At 41.7% G+C, this 18593-nt stretch overlaps 1 protein-coding gene across 1 annotated transcript; it reads right to left on the bottom strand.

The window, feature by feature from the left end:
• Nucleotides 1–754: 754 nt before the first annotated feature.
• Nucleotides 755–16297, bottom strand: LOC117547192 (collagen alpha-1(X) chain-like). The gene is made up of 4 exons (XM_034217759.1): nucleotides 15958–16297; nucleotides 3559–3639; nucleotides 2940–3020; nucleotides 755–2418 (listed from the first exon to the last, which is right to left on the bottom strand). The coding sequence occupies exons 1-4, from the start codon at nucleotides 16295–16297 to the stop codon at nucleotides 1484–1486; spliced, it is 1437 nt and encodes a 478-aa protein (XP_034073650.1). The 3' UTR covers nucleotides 755–1483.
• Between the last annotated feature and the right edge of the window lie 2296 nt (nucleotides 16298–18593).

Raw genomic sequence — 18593 nt, 5'->3', positions numbered from 1 at the left:
GGCTACGAGGAGGGCGTCCATATGGGACCTGTTCTGGGTGATAGCTAGGGTTAGGTTATTGAATTAGGGTTAGGTTATTGAATTAGTGTTAGGTTATTGAATTAGGGTTAGGCTTAGGTTATTGAATTAGGGTTAGGTTATTGAATTAGGGTTAGGTTATTGAATTAGGGTTAGGGTTAGGTTATTGAATTAGGGTTAGGGTTAGGTTATTGAATTAGGGTTAGGTTATTGAATTAGGGTTAGGTTATTGAATTAGGGTTAGGTTATTGAATTAGTGTTAGGTTATTGAATTAGTGTTAGGTTATTGAATTAGGGTTAGGCTTAGGTTATTGAATTAGGGTTAGGTTATTGAATTAGGGTTAGGGTTAGGTTATTGAATTAGGGTTAGGCTTAGGTTATTGAATTAGGGTTAGGTTATTGAATTAGGGTTAGGTTATTGAATTAGGGTTAGGGTTAGGTTATTGAATTAGGGTTAGGCTTAGGTTATTGAATTAGGGTTAGGTTATTGAATTAGGGTTAGGGTTAGGTTATTGAATTAGGGTTAGGGTTAGGTTATTGAATTAGGGTTAGGTTATTGAATTAGGGTTAGGTTATTGAATTAGGGTTAGGTTATTGAATTAGTGTTAGGTTATTGAATTAGGGTTAGGGTTAGGATTAGGTTATTGAATTAGGGTTAGGTTATTGAATTAGGGTTAGGGTTAGGTTATTGAATTAGGGTTAGGTTATTGAATTAGGGTTAGGGTTAGGTTATTGAATTAGGGTTAGGTTATTGAATTAGGGTTAGGTTATTGAATTATGGCTAGGGTTAGTTTAAGGGGCTATTTACCACCGGTAATGCCGTGTACAATGTGATTATTTTGGGCTACGAGGTGGGAAAGTGTAATGGCGGGGGTTAAAAGTTAAGTTATGGAAGTCCATCCAATAGCTGTTGAGATGTTTCACCTGAAAACCAAAATGGTCAGCGCTAAGAGGATGCGATTTTAATGTGTAATGGATATAATGTGATAACTATGATCTTATTTGCACCCCCAGGTTTTTATCTGTTTTACTGGATTATTGCATTGTCATTAAACCTGTAGATCAAAAAGCTCTAACGTTCGTAAACTTGACATGGGCCTCTAAATATTTTTAAATGAGCGTCAGGTGTATACACTAACTCCAAACACCAGAGAGGACCGACATCAGTAACAGTGATCGTTCTTCTCTTAACTAATACGGACACATAATTAATTACCTTTATTTTGTAAATAACGTCCTGCACTGAGCTTCTCTGTGTTAGGGCATTTATATTTCACACATACTTTATTTACTATATACGCTACCCTCACAAAATGGCCAAGAATGCACCGCGATTCCCATTCCTATTGCAGCGTCAGATCATAAAACCGTTTTATTTTTGTAGATAATGTGACAAAATACCCCTACTTTAAAACATGCATTGGTTTTGATTGGCTTGAGGCGTCATCTACCCGCGACTGACTGACTATGGTTGAGGCGTGGTGGCTTGCGAGGAACTATTCCAGGTGAATTTGCCCTCATACGTTTCAGGGGGAATAATTCGAGAACCTGGTCCGCCTCGACCTAACATGGTCATTTCGCAGGAGTCAGGGTACAGCAGAAACCCAGAAAAAATGCTGATGTAATCATCGCCGGCTATCACGCCGTTGAAGTTTTCGTCCTTCACCTGCAGCCACACTTTGTTCCCCACCAAGAGGTGCAAGACGACGGTCATCGTGGCGGTGGACAGGTTGTTCACTTCAGTCACCATTGCCATACGATCGAAGTTTTTGTACAAGCCGACAACGGCGGGCTTCCCGGAGACGGCCAAGCTGAAGCTGAAGACGAAGGTGCCGTTGACGGGCGCCGTGTACATTCCCATCTCTGGGTTGAAGTGGCCCTGCTGGTTGAGGATGACTCGATTGAAAATAATGGGCCAGTTTGGAGGAGGATAGGGGCTGTCCAGAGCGGCGGAGAATGAAGATTTAATGGGCGTTGAGCATGGCCCGGGGACCCCCCTCACACCCAGGTCGCCCTTGTTGCCCTTAAGCCCCATGGAGCCTTTGTCACCCTGGGCACCATTGTCCCCTTTGTCCCCATTGAACCCTTGATATCCTGGAAGTCCATTTGTGCCGTTTATCCCATCGGTGCAGTTACACATCCCCTGCTCACCTTGATCCCCCTTCAGGCCGTCCATGCCGGGGTTTCCAGGGGTTCCCAGGTCCCCCTTAGGGCCATTCATACCTTTCTGTCCCATCGGTCCCTGGACCCCAGGAAGACCTCGAGCTCCGGCTGGTCCTGAGGAGCCTTGTAGACCCGGTGGACCCGGCACACTTTCACAGGATGCGGGACAAATACCGTCTTCTCCCTGACGTCCCAAGGGTCCTGGGGGGCCTTCAGATCCGAAGTCCCCTTTGTCTCCTAGAGACACAATAAGGACACATGCATTAGGGCTGCTCTATTAGGGGACAAATAACTAATTGCAATTAAGATATGATTTACGAAATATGGAATATGGAAGATGGTATGATCATGAAACAAAATGTACATTAACATGATGTAATTGAGTATATATAGACCTCTCTGCAGCTACACAACACACATTTTGAATAATGTGCAGCCCTAATATGAATGACATTTACAAATGTCTTTGTGAACCCAACCAAAGTTTAGCTATAGCAAAATGGGAATGTGACGTCATCTACTCCCAGTATATGTACTGGAAGATTAATTACGCTGTTTTGTTAGCATAACATTAGTTGTCTAACCTCTGTCCGGATGACTCTTTAGTCAATGAACCTGTAGATCTGAAGGTCCTGTACCCCTGTTTGTAAACCTGACATGGTTTCCTATTGCAGTGTCAGATCATAAAACCGTTATATTTTATTTCATTCGAGTCATGACTTCCATTTAGCATAATCTGTACAGTGATCTCTGCAGACCTTTGTAGCCTCGTGAGCCTTTCATCCCGGAGAGTCCGGTGCCGCCACTGTGACCCTTCTCCCCCAGGTCTCCCTTCTGACCTAAAACCACAGACAAAGACAGGACAAATATTACAAAACAGCAACAGGGTAAGGATGAAAAACAGGACAGAACAGATTCACACAAGATTAATGCAATTCAAGAGAAAATCAAAGATAAAAATGTGTAAACATGGAGTCCAATTATCTTATTTTATTATCAAGCTTTATATTTACTTTTGCACTAATGTGTGACCAGCATGTTGCAGATGATTTTATATTGTAACCTGGAGGGAACACAGGGATTGTAGCCTCTGCAGACAATTTACATGCACTAAAACATATAGAACTACAGGAGAGGGAAAAGCCAAAAAGCAGAATAAGGACTCTTTATTATTTGGGATAATATAGGCACAGCTTAGCATCAGTCTAGCTTAGCATCAGTCTAGCTGTTTAATCCAGAAATGGTACGTATTAAACGTTTTAATGTAACGTGCTATTGTGTCCACAGGATTGTGACGAGTCAGAGCTAGCATGTAGCTGTACATGCCAACGCCTGAGGCCGGTGTGTTTGAAGTGAAGTCTAGCATGTTGAACTCACCCTTGATCCCCTGAACGCCGGTGAATCCTCGCGGCCCGGTGAAGCCCATCATCCCTCTCATCCCGGGACTCCCAGGAGTTCCTGACAGGGATCACACACAGGTATTCATTTTAAGGCCCTGACACACCAAGCTGACCCCAAAGAACACGTCCCGACGGACACGGCTGTTGTGTCGCCTCACGTCTCTGCGTCTTGGCCGCAAAGAACACACCGCAAAGACTTCAGCCGACGGCCAAGTAGCACGTACGAACAGCGAATGCGTGAGTGGCAATAACTCTCCTTACCAGCAGGTGGCGGTAGTGTGTATTCGTCATTCAAGAGAGGCAACAACCCGAAGACAGACTGCGTGATAACCGAGAGAAGAAGAACAGACTGCGTGATATAAACAAACAACAAATAGCGTGTGCGTTCCATTTTCACTCTCGTCCATCACAGACTGTTTCACATAGCGACTTATAATCGAAAACATTTTTAATGCGGTACTGGCAGTATCAGCCCCTGGACTGTTGCTTGCGGAAGCAGATAGCAAGATAGCACTTCCGTTTAGCTTCTCACGCACTGATTCGCTAAGCTGAACAGCCAATCAGAGTGATTTATTTTGTCGACAGCCTCCGCTCCCGATTCAACTTGTTCAATCGGGAGCGGAAGTGTCGGCACGGCCGAAAAGACACGACGGTGCGGGACACATCAATCTGAGTAGGGCGACAGGACGCTCATCGATGGCCAGACATCTATCGACGGCCGAAATCGGCTTGGTGTGTCGGGGCCTTTAAAGTCAAACTACAAACCCTTCAGTGACTTTTGTATCATGTTTTCTATTAAGCATTAGCATATAATGTATATAGTAGAAATAATTTTAAAATATTTTCAGAGTGTAAACCAAGGACCCCTTTTTGAAGAACCATGACTTGCAAGCAACCAAATAAAATAAAAATATACTATATACTTATATGTTAGGGGTGGGGGAAATAATTGATACAGCATAGTATCGCGATACTTTGCGTGGCGATATTGTATCGATACACGGACGCCAAGTATCAATATTTTATTGTATAAACTTTTGTATTCTTTTTTTAAATATAAACTGTAGCATATCCCTACGAACGATGGTCGTACATAAAACAGGAAGTTACGTTAAGACATGTATACAATTGCAATGAAAGTAACAAAAACAATGCCATCTCCTTTTCAGGTTCAAACAACACACAGTCTGCAGAACCTAACAGGGAAAGGGCATAAAATAACAACGCAGCCGGAGAGCAATAACAGTGGAACCTTATAAAAGGGACCAGCGGAAATAGCAGCTATCTTTAATAACCATTTTGTTAATTATGTGAGGCTGACTATAAACAGTCCCCTAACTGGTCATATATACTCATCACCTATTGATAGTACAGCCAGTCAGAGACCCTGACCCTGACAGAGACTTTTGAATCCAAAGTTAATTCTATAATTTCTAAAAATTCCAAATCAAAAGACACTTTTGGACTGGATTCTCTGTTTCTAAAGAAACATGCTACCACTCTCACAGGGACAATTACTAAAATAATGAACACCTATTTTAGGAAAACTCCCAAAAGACTGGAAGTTAGCCATTGTTGTGCCAGTCCACAAATCCGTGGACACAACTGATGCAAAAGCTATAGGCCCAGTGGCGACTGGTCATTAGGGGCAGGTGGGGCACAGCCCCACCTAGTGTCAGCATATAGTATTAAAATAATGATTACAACAAAATGCAAAAAATAAATTAAAATATATATGAAATATATTTTAAGATCATGTTTAATCATCTGATTCGTCTCATTGCTGTTTTAGTCTGTGTTCTTCTAATTAGTGTCTACAGTGTGTGCCTATTGAGCTGTTTAGAGCCATGTGGGACAAAACCCGATCCTGCCCCTCCCTCTCACTGTCTAACTGAACGGTGACTGTAAAAACTACACTGCGCATGCTCAGAGTATTTTCCTATTTAATGTGTGTGGCAAAAAATAATGACCATAGGGGCATAGAGCTGCCATCCCCACCATACGTCATCTCACATCATTCAGAGCTGATTGGCTGCATTGTAAGTACGTGTGCCGCGAAAAGTGTGGTGTGTGAAGAGGAGACGAGAGAGACGCGTCCTAAAACCAGGAAGTAAGCTGCGCATGGCTTCCCTCCACAAAAAAGCAATGATATTTCTCCATAGGATTTTAGAAAATAGCTCAAAATAAGATCTGTGGGAAACAAACCTGTTAGATAAATGCACGTTTTGTTCAGCCGGATAATATCCACATGTCTACCCTACTTTTATAATTTTCGAATCATAAATGTATTGATTAGATTAGATTTATGATAGACTTTTGAAACTACAAGAACATAAGGAGGACTTTTACAAAAAAGTAATAGATATTTTTGTCCAGAAGGATAGGCAAATGGACTTCATCTTCAAGTCAAGGTAAGACTGCAATTTTATTGAAAATGGGATCTTAGAACAATTCAATATTTAAATGATAAAATTACATTTTTTGGGTATCCTTCTGTTGAACTGTCTGTTTAAAATTAATTGAAGCATCAGAAAAAAAAAGCTTTTGAAAATAATATTATATTTTGATTTAGGTCAAAATATAATATTTGTAAACCTGAAGAGTCAGTGCCAGTGCCTCACAAGCCACGAACCTCACTGCAGAAGCTTAGACATCTACATTTTGTGTGCCCCACCACTTGTGTACATATAGAAACGCCACTGTATAGGCCATGGGCGTAGGAAGCATCCTGAATATGGGGGGACATTTTTAACGGGGGGTGTGTGGGTCGCCCCCCACGAAAAAAAAATAGATTTCCTGTATTCTGGTGCACTTTAACAGGTGGTTTGATACTTCTTTGTGGCTATACTAGCATGAGGAAAATGATGGGTACATTTTGTAATTTCATCCAGTAGTAAAGAAAGGAAACATATTTGATTATTAATTCAGAGCCGTCTTTGAATTAATAAAAAGCAGTTTAAATGCCCATTTGGTACATTTATATGCAACAATAAATATTTGTGAGTGCATTGAGAGATATTGTTGTGGAGAGTCATTTATATATAAATCGCAAAATACATTTGTGAATCCTTCTGTGAGCATTTATTAATATTGAGACTGATCTGACTCCATACAGATGTTAAGTTCACCTAGGAATGGTATCATTGACTTCAATGTTCAAATAAATGTTGCTCTTCCGTCTATATTCGTCATATGATGCCCCTTGACTATAATACTACAGTTATTACCGGGGATAACTGTAGGCTATTTTTATTATATGTACAGCACTTTGGCTCGACCAAAAATCGTTTATAAATGTGCTATATAAATAAAACTTGATTTGATTTGATTTGAAATGTTTCCTGTTTAATATCCCCACTGATTTCCTTAACACTCTGGGATGAGAGTCCACATCACAATTGACTCTAAACTGTCATTTCCCTTTCATCACTCACCTCAGCAACGGACCTCTCTCCACTGTCCCTGTGTTCTGCCTCTGACTCACTCTCAAGCGCCTAGATGTCAAGAGAGGTGGTGAAGTGATCATTATTTATTGAGCAGTATACTCTTTCACATTGAATCATAACAAGTCATACTGAATGAAATACAACTGACTCTAAAGTAAGTCCCAGTCTGTGACATTGGACATTTTGAAGACTCAAACTCCCAAGCAGTAGGTAGAATATTAGCTAGTCTATGTAATGTGCACAGAAAATAAACAGTTAACTGAATACTGGGATGGAAATGGCCTATAAGCACTCAGTAAAACATAAACACACAAAAAGCTTCTGAATGATAAGAAGTATAATTAAAATATAATGCACATTACCATTTTGAGAGAGAGTACCTAAGAACTCAGAAAATAATCTCTTATCGAACTGAGGCTCCAGTAAAACACACTGACATCAAGCCCCCAGGAAGTGTATTTTCATCTGAGTCCGGCGCACTTCCTGCGCCGGACTCAGATGAAAATATTCGTGCTGGCCAAACGGCGGTACTACACTTCCGTTTGGTTGCCAGGCCCGGAAACACTTTTTCCCATTGACTTACGTGGGGAAAGAGTCGTCTGTAAATCGTTGGATAATTTTTTTTAAACTAAATAAACTACCCAGTATGAACACTTGTATAGCCCTTATTAAAAACATTCGTTCCTCAAGTTGTAATAATGTGCTAATAACGTTATTCTGAGAGTTATTTCCCTCTGCATTATGAACACGCATCTAACCCACGGGACCGCGCCGCCCGGCACGTTCATGTTACGTGTCCCGACCAATCAGAGCACACTGTGCTCACAGGGAGGGTGGGGGCTGGAGCTATTGGAGCTACAACGAGCCGTTAAAGGCAGAGAGTGAAATTCAGTGAATACACGTAGTTTACAGAGATGCTGTTTGAGAAACCAATGTGAGTTGCGTTGATCTTTACCCATGGATGCACAATAAGAACGGATCCATATCGTCTCACTGCCATCCCACGGAGCTGTAATAATGGCTATATTGCACATGTTTGCTGTAATTCATTATCATACTACATGGGCTACTACATACTACATCTTGTACCGTAAATGTTGTATTAAATAAAGTTAATATTACTTATTATTACTGTGTATATATATATATATATACACAGTAATAATTATTTCATGCTAAATGAAGCTCTGTTGGATATCACTAGATCCTGTTACAGCGTAATATAAGTACATACCGATTGATGTTACATTAGCATCATTACTAGCTAGCCGCTAGCTGCTAACTGCCGCCTCGTTAATATCAAATCCATCATAATAACAATCCATTACCATGCTGTCATGAACGCGCGGTGCTGTTACGTGTACGCAAATTGACGTGCTCGATGTGAACGAGCATTTTGGTTAAAGTTGCACATGCTTTATGAGTGCACATACGGGTACTTCTCAGGCATGCCGGGTAATCTGTGACGTTTCACTCTCTCAAAAGTTGGGCCATTTTATCATCATGCGCTAATGAGCAACTCTCATAGGAATGAATGAGACCCGCCTCCCACGCTGTATCCAGTTCTTATTATACATCCATGATCTACATGGACATCATGGTGTTTACATGAGCACAGAGAGATGGGGTTATTCATGTTCCCTGTTTACATGATAAATACTAGTAACCTGGCATTTCGATGCCTTTTCTCATCTAAACTATTCAGTATTTGTGTCTCTCTATCATGACATAAAGACGAAACTCCTCCAGAAGTGAGACGCCGCCGCCATCACTGCTAACTGATTAACTGCTACCAGCTGATGACTTACTTTCCTCTTCTTTGAAAAACATGCTCTTATGTCCATGTTGTCTGGGGGAGAAAACATATCAAACCAAGAGATCGTCAGCTTTGATTTTCGCTGTATTAACAATGTCCTGGACACTTGGTGTGTGTGCCTTACCTCCGCTACCGGCATCGCTTCATACAACAGATCTGAGCTGTCCAACTACGACAACACTCCTTGAACATGCGTGCGCTATGTGAGAATCTGCCTTGGTACAAAGTAGCAGTGAAAACATGGTACGGAGTTTCATTGATTTGGGCATTCTCTCAATAAGCAAGTGGAATGGATTTGATAGTGAAGCTCTGACACAGCGCTCTACAGAGTGCGGCGAGTGGATAGACCGATTCACGGACTTTCCACATGGTAAAAGTGGGGGGGTCTAAACTAATCATTTGAAAAAGTGGGGGGGACTTGTCCCACCCTCATATAATGGCTGCGACGCCCATGGTATAGGCCCATTAGTGTTTTACCTGTCATGTCTAAGATCTCTGAGAAATGTGTAGCTGAGCAATTGACTGGACTTAACAGTAGTCCTTTCACACTACACCCCATGCAATTTGGCTTCCGAGCCAATCATTCCACTGAGACCGCAAATTGTTTCCTTGTGGAAAATATCAAATCAAGAATGGATAAAGGAGGCATTGTTGGAGCAATCTTCTCAGATCTTAAGAAAGTTTTTGATACAGTCAATCCTCAAGTACTATATATCTACATATTACACCTGTACTCGCCTCGTTACATTGGCATACAAAGCCCTAAACGGTTTCGCCCCACCGTACCTGGCAGATCTTTTAAAACCATACACACCCACACGGTCACTGAGGTCGGCTGGCAGACTCCTTCTGGTCGTCCCTAAGTCGAGGTTGAAGCAGCGAGGAGACAGAGCCTTTGCTGTTGCAGCTCCAAAATTATGGAACTAATTGCCCCTCCAGGTTAGACTTGCTCCAACTCTGCCTTTTTTTAAATTACATTACATTGCATTTAGCTGACGCTTTTATCCAAAGCGACTTACAATAAGTGCGTTCGACCAACAAAATACAAACTTGAAGAAAACAGAATCATATAAGTACATCAGGTTTCATAGAGCAAAAACATTTCAAGTGCTACTCAACTGGCTTTAGATAAGCCAGTCCTTTATTAGTATATAAGTGCCCCAGTCTAGCCGGTCCAGTAGAAACAGACGACGACAAGTGACGTGCCAAGTCACCACCAGCACCACACACGCAGCACATACACCCTAGTACCACACACAAGACTCATGGTTTTGTGTTTGCCATAATCCTATACTTCATGTATCCATGGTTAGTACACAACCCTCTAATCAATGTCAAAGTAGCAAAAAGGTACGTTGGGAAATCCGGGAGAACCATATGGTCAAAGGGGCTTATCAAAGCAGGGATTGGTAACATTACTCTGGGGGAAGGGGAAGATAGCACAGTGCAGTTAGACCCGTGTAACTACTTCCCTTGCCCCGACCCTAGGAAGCTGGGGCGGGCAGACGTTTACATCTGCTATGTAATAGATGACAGTTACACCAGCACCCACTGTTCTGGAGGCTGGGCTTTGGTTTTATGGACCACCTCACGCAAGGACTGGGGTTATACCTTATGGGCCGACAAAACAAAAATCAAAAGGAGACTATCTATCTCTAAAGTCAACTCATCAAGTCCTGCGGTCCTACTACAACTACAGAAGGCCAAAATATCAGACAGGGGCTATTACGTTGTTTGCGCGTATGTATCTGGCAAAGACCCATGCGGCGCGTTTTATATAGACATCACCCCCAAAAACGACACCCCTAAAGCCAAACCTCTAACACAAGTTCTAACATCGACCGTTCTGAAACATGACCCTTCCGTAGGTAACAGCATTGACGACTTAAAAGACGACGTTTGGAAAACTAGTAATAAACTAGACGGTAACGTATGGTGGCACACTCTAAGGCAGTGGTTCTCAAACTTTTTTCAATCATGTACCCCCTTCGGAAAAACATTTCAGCCAAGTACCCCCTGATCAGCGCAAAAACGATTTGTTAAGGAAGAAAAGCCTATATAGAGAGGTACAGCACAGCACTGCACCATCAGTGTCTGATTTATTAAAACAACAACATTATAACTCAGAAACACTTCAATGCTACATTTCAAATGTTTACAATCCATCACTAAATTCATGGCAAACCAATTTTAACATCATGCAATAACACTGAGACGACATTAGTTGCATTGAACTGATCTTTTTAATAAGTTGTACAATGTAGTGAAACATGGGCTTGAGCTTCACTGAGGATCCTTGTCATTCTGACAGGGAGGCAACCTGCAGTTATTACACTTCGTGTTTTGAGATATGTGTAACTCTGTTAATATAAAACCCACACTGCTCAAACTTCGTTACTTTTCCTAAAATTAGTATATTTATTTATTTTGGGGCGTGGGGAATGAAGAGAAAAAATATATGAGCATTTTATGAGCATGGGATTTTGACCCCTCATATAAACATATGCATAATGCTGCGCTATACTTTGCAGCCACACGCCGTTGCCAAGCAACGCTTATTGTTTAGGTCCTTTGATAAGCAGGCAGTCATATCATTAACTAGAACTAGCTAGATCTGATAGATTTGGACATAAACGCGAGTGAAGTCTAACCGGACGCGAGAGAGAGATCAGATCAGCTGCTGCTGACGGAGAACACGCAGCTCTGCATGATCACAGCTCCGCCGCTGTGACGGACCGTTGAGTGGAGCAAAATACACTAAGAGTTAGACCTAACACACTTAGCTAGTTCATTTACTCTGGAACTAGCTAAACTAGTTATACATATATTTATGATTTACTGTCGGGTCACTCATTACAGGTTCAGCGAGCTGCACGAGACTGACGGGCTGTCAGGAGAGGGAGAGGAAAAGAGAGCACCCCGTTTATTTTCCCATTTTATTATCCAGAGTTTCTGTAAACCTTTGAATAAAGTAGTTAATCTACTATTAGTAGTTTGTTTAAATGCATTAAGTTTATGTTTATTTTTTTCATTAACATAAAATAAATCTCACGTACCCCCTGTAGAACTCCAACGTACCCCTAGGGGTCCGCGTACCCCCATTTGAGAACCACTGCTCTAAGGTCATTTCTGCAGGCCGCAGGGCAAAACGGTTCGTGTTATGCATGCACCCTTTTCCCCCAGGACTCATCAATGGCATTGCCTGTTCGCCCACGACCCCTAAACAACACAGAACAGCTGTGTGCCTTTATGGCCCTGACCGGCTCTACCAGAGGGTTGAATAAATGGTATTTAGCAAACGCCTCTCTTCCAGCACCATGTGAGCACATGGCGAACGCCACACTGCGCGAAATAAACTCCACCGAGATGATGACTAACTCCTTCGAATTGTACGACCCGGTGGCACGCGTCCACCCCAGCCGTCTAGAAAACCTTACCCATAGTCTCTGCATTAGTAGAAGGAAAAACCGCATAGGCTGACACCTTGGCACAACCACGGGTTGCACTCGTATCATAAAAAACACATGCGGCGCTGGAAGCTTCGATCTCACAGACTGTCTGGTAAAAGGACTTCCCGATAGAATCAATTCGTCCCAAGCATTCCCTAATGTCACGCATACCTCTCTTCTCCTAGCATGGCCTACCGATGCTGGGGCAGGGGCTCCGCAAGACTATGTTTGGCTGTGCGGAAACAAGTTATATCAAGTCTTAGCACCCGTTTGGACGGGCACGTGCACCTTAGTGGATTTAACTCCAGCAATCACCGTTCTCGACTCATTGATGCATACCACACACCACTATCCAGAATTCAGACACCCCTACCACCATAGGGCTAAGAGGGCTTCAATGACATCTCAGGGCGAGAAGGGTTTCAGCGGGGCGTTCCCCTGGTGGGGCACCGTGAATAACGCTCATAATATAGACAAAATACACACACGATAGGAAAACCTCACTTTCGAAGTTACTCAAGGTTTTCAGGCGCTGAATCCGTTTATGGTAGCAACTAGAAATATGCTAATGCAGCATCAATTTGCTCTAGACATCCTGTTTGCCTATGTCACGTTATTGGAGACTCTTGTTGCACATACATTCCAGACATATCAGAGAAGATGACTCGCACCATAAAACACCTTAACGCACTTCTGGCAGACATGAAGGCTGACGATGTGGACTACGACCCTGCAGGCTGGGACTGGTGGTCCTGGCTCACATCGGGAGGGTGGGAAGGCTGACTGGCCAGAATAGTCACGCCACTCCTCACCATCATAGCCTTGCTCCTCTGCTGTACATGCTGTGGAGCTCCCCTCATGAAGAAATGTTTTTCTAGTATGATCTCCTCTGCATTTGTACAATACACCGCTCTCCCTCAAACCACTGACAAAGTTACGGCCAACGCAGATTCAGCCCCCACTGATTCTGACACTGAAGAGTCGGACACCGAACTGTAAAATTGTGTGTAAAATTGCCATTCCCTCGTTTCAGTATTCATTTGCTTTCCACATACGGAGTCTGTCCTCCACAAAAACAGCCACTTTCCATGATATGTTTATGATGTGTTTACTTAAACCAGCGATGGAGTGTATTCATCACTGCCACAATGAAAGTGGTGAATTATGTGGCGAGTATTTTAGATAATAAGCAGAGTTGTGCAGCTCTATTTATTGACCTATCCAAAGCTTTTGACACCGTCGATCATCGCATCTTAAAGCAGAGGCTACTCAGTATCGGCATATCCAGCCATGCAGTGGGTGGTTTGTGAACTACCTCTCTGAAAGGTCCCAATGTGTTCACTTTGATGGGCTGTCTTCTGAGTGGTTAAACATTGCTAATGGTGTTCCTCAAGGTTCTGTTTTAGGTCCACTATTATTCTCCATCTACATCAACAGTTTAGGTGAAAATGTGGATGAAGCTACTTTACATTTCTATGCGGATGATACCGTGATGTACTGTGCAGGTCCCTCCATTCAGGAGGCTGGTGTTAAATTACAGGCTGTTTTTAACATTATTCAGACTCAGCTCTCTGAACTTAAGCTTCTTTTAAATGTTGAGTAAACCAAGGTAATGCTCTTTTCTAAAGCTAAAAAGACACCAGAGCCTGTTTTAGATATTGTAACTACGCAAGGAACAAAACTTGAAGTTGTTGCCTGTTACAAATACCTTGGTATCTGGCTTGATGATTGTCTCACTTTTAAACTTCAGGTCAATAACCTGCTTAAAAAGCTGAGGGTTAGGACTAGGTTTCTTCTACAGGAACAAGTCCTGTTTCTCGCTTGAGGCCAGGAAAAGGCTCTGTGACCTTTTTACCTGTGCTGGACTATGGTGATTTGATCGATATGAATGCACCTGCCCATTGCCTGGTCAAGTTAGATGCTGCGTATCACAGCGCACTGAGATTTGTGACAAACTGTAAAGCATTAACCCATCACTGTACCCTGTATGCAAGGGCTGGTTTGCTTTCACTAACTGTACGGAGGCTCAGTCACTGGTACATTTTTATATACAAAGCCATGTTAGGGAAACTTCCATCCTACATCTGCTCCCTGATCTCAGGGAGAATTGTAAGTGGCTACTGCCTGAGATCGAATGCTGTGGTTTTATTAAATGTGCCAACTGCTAGAACTGTCTTAGGGAAGACAGCTTTTAGATGCGCAGCTCCTCTGTCTTGGAATAGTCTGCAAATTAAATGGAAACTGAACAATCTGGTGCCACTAAATGTTTTTAAAGCTCGGTTGGATGCTACTCAATCGGAAGCTGTTGGTACCTGTACATGTGGATAGTTATGTAAATGATGCTGTATGATGTCCTTTTGTTGTTCTGTTTATGTTTTTATGTTTCATGTGGAACTACTTGAGGTCTCCCTTGAAAAAGAGATCAATGATCTCAATGGGATTTATCTGTATAAATAAAGGTTTGAAATGAAATGAAATTCATTGATATCAGTCTATCCTGTCATTTGTTTTATTTTCTTGATTGATCAAATATGATCAAAAGGGGGGAATGTAGTGGCAATTTCTTATGTTACCTTATATGCTAAAAGCATTGTCTAACACTACTGTACCATTTCTTCATATATGCTGTTTCCTCTCTTACTCGAATGAGGGTTATTATTCTCAAGCGCTTCAAAGCCACAGAGCTGGCAGACTATGTTGAAACTACTCCTCTTCACACTAAGTTTGAACTTCCATATTCTGATAACTGTTGTACTTTCTACAGCTCAAGGACACAGGTGTTTAATAGCAATATGAAAGCAGATTTCTGAGGCGTTCCGCCATGCTACACAAAACTCTGTCTGCCCGCCCTATCTTGTAAGCTTTGCTATTCTGTGACTATTGCGCTCCTGCAGACTATCCTATACTCTGTGAGACCTGTGCCTTTGAAGCTTCAAATAAATAACCAGAAGACAACGCTGCCTGCTTTCACCAGTTTATTATTGATTACTCTCATTGTACATCTTTACAGTATTGACGAGTTTAAAATATCCACAACAAAGGCACCCCCACCACTCTGCACTTTTATACAGCAGAACAATTCAAACAGCAGAACCACAAGGTCTGCCCTAAGAGGGGACTGTGTAGCCCCTCTTAGGTCCAGTTCCTTTGGTAAACACGGTTTCTCTGTGAGGGCATCAACACTCTGGAACACAATACCAATACAGATAAGGAATAACACCTCCTATCATACATTGAACCACTATCTTAAGAACTGGCTTTTAAGCAATCAAAAATGTGAACTTTTCACTGTATCATAGTACGATAGTATGGCAACGGCAGTTTTTCTGTATTTCCTTTCTCCTGTAATATGACTTGATAGCTTTAAACTCGGCACACTGAGCTCTGATTGGTCAGCAGGCGGTGCTTTCACTGAGTTGATCTCTTAGCCTTCAACCTAACCTGCTCTGGACCAGGGGCATGTACTACGAAGCCGGATTTTCACTTAGCGGGCTAACTTCAGGGAAAACTCTGGGTTTCCGGTCCTACGACGCTGGTTCTCTTTTTAGATAGATCTCCATGGTAACTTATGCAGAAAATTAGTATTTGTACTCCACTACTTCCCACCTCTGGTTTTCACATGCTTCCTGTTTTCCACCGCCAGGTGAATAATGTGGACTACATACCTGGGAGGCCCCGGTCCCCTTGGTCCCCTTTGGGCCCCGTGATGCCCTTACAGTGGGAGCACAGGCAGGACGGAGGGATCTGATCCAGCGGTATGTCGGGCAAGCTCATCAGGATGGAGCAGATCGTAGGGTTCGGCATGGGGGGGGAATTCACCGCGCCTTCGGGCATGTAGGTCGTGTTGGGCATGGTAAGGTGCGGGGTCCCGAAGTCCCACTCCGTCATGTTCATGTCCGCCGGGTCCAACATGCGGTGCCAAGGGCGGTCACTGTCGGTGCCGTTAAGATGCAAGGCTGAGTGGAGGGAGGGCAGGAGGAGGAGTCCCAGCAGCCTCCACAACATCTGCAGGAGGAAGGTTTGTTTATCACGTGTCACATGACCGTTTTATTATTCTACTATTTTAATAATTACACAGTTTATACATCCGAAAAACAAACACAATTAGTAGAAGCATGAGGACAGAAAGCAGAGGTCGCCCTCCCGTTAGTCATCCAGTTGCAGGATAAAGAAATAGTTCAGATAATTCAATACGCACACATTACATTACATTCCATGTTAGACGCTTTTATCCAAAGCGACTTACATACTCAGTACTGTGGACAATCCCCACAGGAGCACTTTGGGGTGAAGGGTCTTCAGGGAGACAACGACATGCTGACTGCAGTGGGGTTTAAACCTGTGACCCCCTGATCCCAACACCAAGGCTCTGTCCACTGCGCCACAGATAAACTACATTCTATACATACACATACATATGTTCACATATACATACATACACCCATCTCCAGGGTGAAAATAAAATAATTAAGTAAAAACTATTTAAAAAAACTATTCCTACAAGTCCATGTTCGAATAAAAACACAGTTTCATCCTATTTATATATAAACTATGATAATTAAGATCATTATCATATATCCATATAATCTGTTTTTATCTATTTTTAAGTGAAGCCAATGACCGGGAAAAAATATATATATTTGGTTTTCTCTAAAATAAACATTACTATAAATCTATTCACGCTAGAAATACATTAAATGACTGCACTAGAATACAAACATTACATGCATTGATGAAGATGAAGATGGCGCCGTGTCTCTAGCTCCAACTCTGCATTGTTTTCGTTATACTTGTTATGTTGCATCGTTGGAGGAGCTCGGGTCAGAAGCATTTCATTGCCTTTTCTAAACTGTAGCTTTGTGCATATGACAATAAAACCTTTGCATCTTTACAATACATGTAATAATGTAGAATACAAATAATTAATACACACATAAATGTTTACTCTTACTCAAGTACAATAACTGAGTACTTCTACTTTCACTCAAGTACAATATCTGAGTACTTCTACTTTTACTCCAGTACAAGAACTGAGTACTTCTACTTTCACTCAAGTACAATAACTGAGTACTTCTACTTTTACTCAAGTACAATATCTGAGTACTTCTACTTTTACTCAAGTACAAGATCTGAGTACTTCTACTTTTAATCAAGTACAAGATCTGAGTACTTCTACTTTTACTCAAGTACAATAACTGAGTACTTCTACTTTCACTCAAGTACAATATCTGAGTACTTCTACTTTCACTCAAGTACAATATCTGAGTACTTCTACTTTTACTCAAGTACAATAACTGAGTACTTCTACTTTTACTCAAGAACAAGACCTGAGTACTTCTACTTTTACTCAAGAACAAGACCTGAGTACTTCTACTTTACTCAAGTACAATAACTGAGTACTTCTACTTTTACTCAAGTACAAGATCTGAGTACTTCTACTTTTACTCCAGTACAAGATCTGAGTACTTCTACTTTTACTCCAGTACAAGATCTGAGTACTTCTACTTTTAATCAAGTACAAGATCTGAGTACTTCTACTTTTACTCCAGTACAAGATCTGAGTACTTCTACTTTTACTCAAGAACAAGACCTGAGTACTTCTACTTTCACTCAAGTACAATATCTGAGTACTTCTACTTTTAATCAAGTACAAGATCTGAGTACTTCTACTTTTACTCAAGAACAAGAACTGAGTACTTCTACTTTCACTCAAGTACAATATCTGAGTACTTCTACTTTTACTCAAGAACAAGACCTGAGTACTTCTACTTTTACTCAAGAACAAGATCTGAGTACTTCTACTTTTACTCAAGAACAAGATCTGAGTACTTCTACTTTTACTCAAGTACAAGATGTGAGTACTTCTACTTTTACTCAAGTACAAGACATGAGTTCTTCTACTTGTACTCAAGAACAAGACCTGAGTACTTCTACTTTCACTCAAGTACAATATCTGAGTACTTCTACTTTTAATCAAGTACAAGATCTGAGTACTTCTACTTTTACTCCAGTACAAGATCTGAGTACTTCTACTTTCACTCAAGTACAAGACCTGAGTACTTCTACTTTCACTCAAGTACAATATCTGAGTACTTCTACTTTTACTCAAGAACAAGACCTGAGTACTTCTACTTTTACTCAAGAACAAGATCTGAGTACTTCTACTTTTACTCAAGTACAAGACCTGAGTACTTCTACTTTTACTAAAGTACAAGATCTGAGTACTTCTACTTTTACTCAAGTACAAGATCTGAGTACTTCTACTTTTACTCAAGTACAAGACATGAGTTCTTCTACTTGT

The sequence above is a fragment of the Gymnodraco acuticeps genome, unplaced genomic scaffold (assembly GCF_902827175.1).
Source record: "Gymnodraco acuticeps unplaced genomic scaffold, fGymAcu1.1, whole genome shotgun sequence".
NCBI lineage: Eukaryota > Metazoa > Chordata > Actinopteri > Perciformes > Bathydraconidae > Gymnodraco > Gymnodraco acuticeps.
This window is presented reverse-complemented; position numbering and strand designations above follow the sequence as displayed.

Excerpts from the sequence above, each read along its gene's own strand:
- LOC117547192 (XM_034217759.1), bottom strand. The coding sequence starts at position 16,297 with ATGTTGTGGAGGCTGCTGGGACTCCTCCTCCTGCCCTCCCTCCACTCA. Across the intron at positions 3,640-15,957 it reads AGGGGACCGGGGCCTCCCAG|GAACTCCTGGGAGTCCCGGG; the intron begins GTATGTAGTCCA and ends GATCCCTGTCAG. Across the intron at positions 2,419-2,939 it reads AGGCTCACGAGGCTACAAAG|GAGACAAAGGGGACTTCGGA; the intron begins GTCTGCAGAGAT and ends TTGTGTCTCTAG.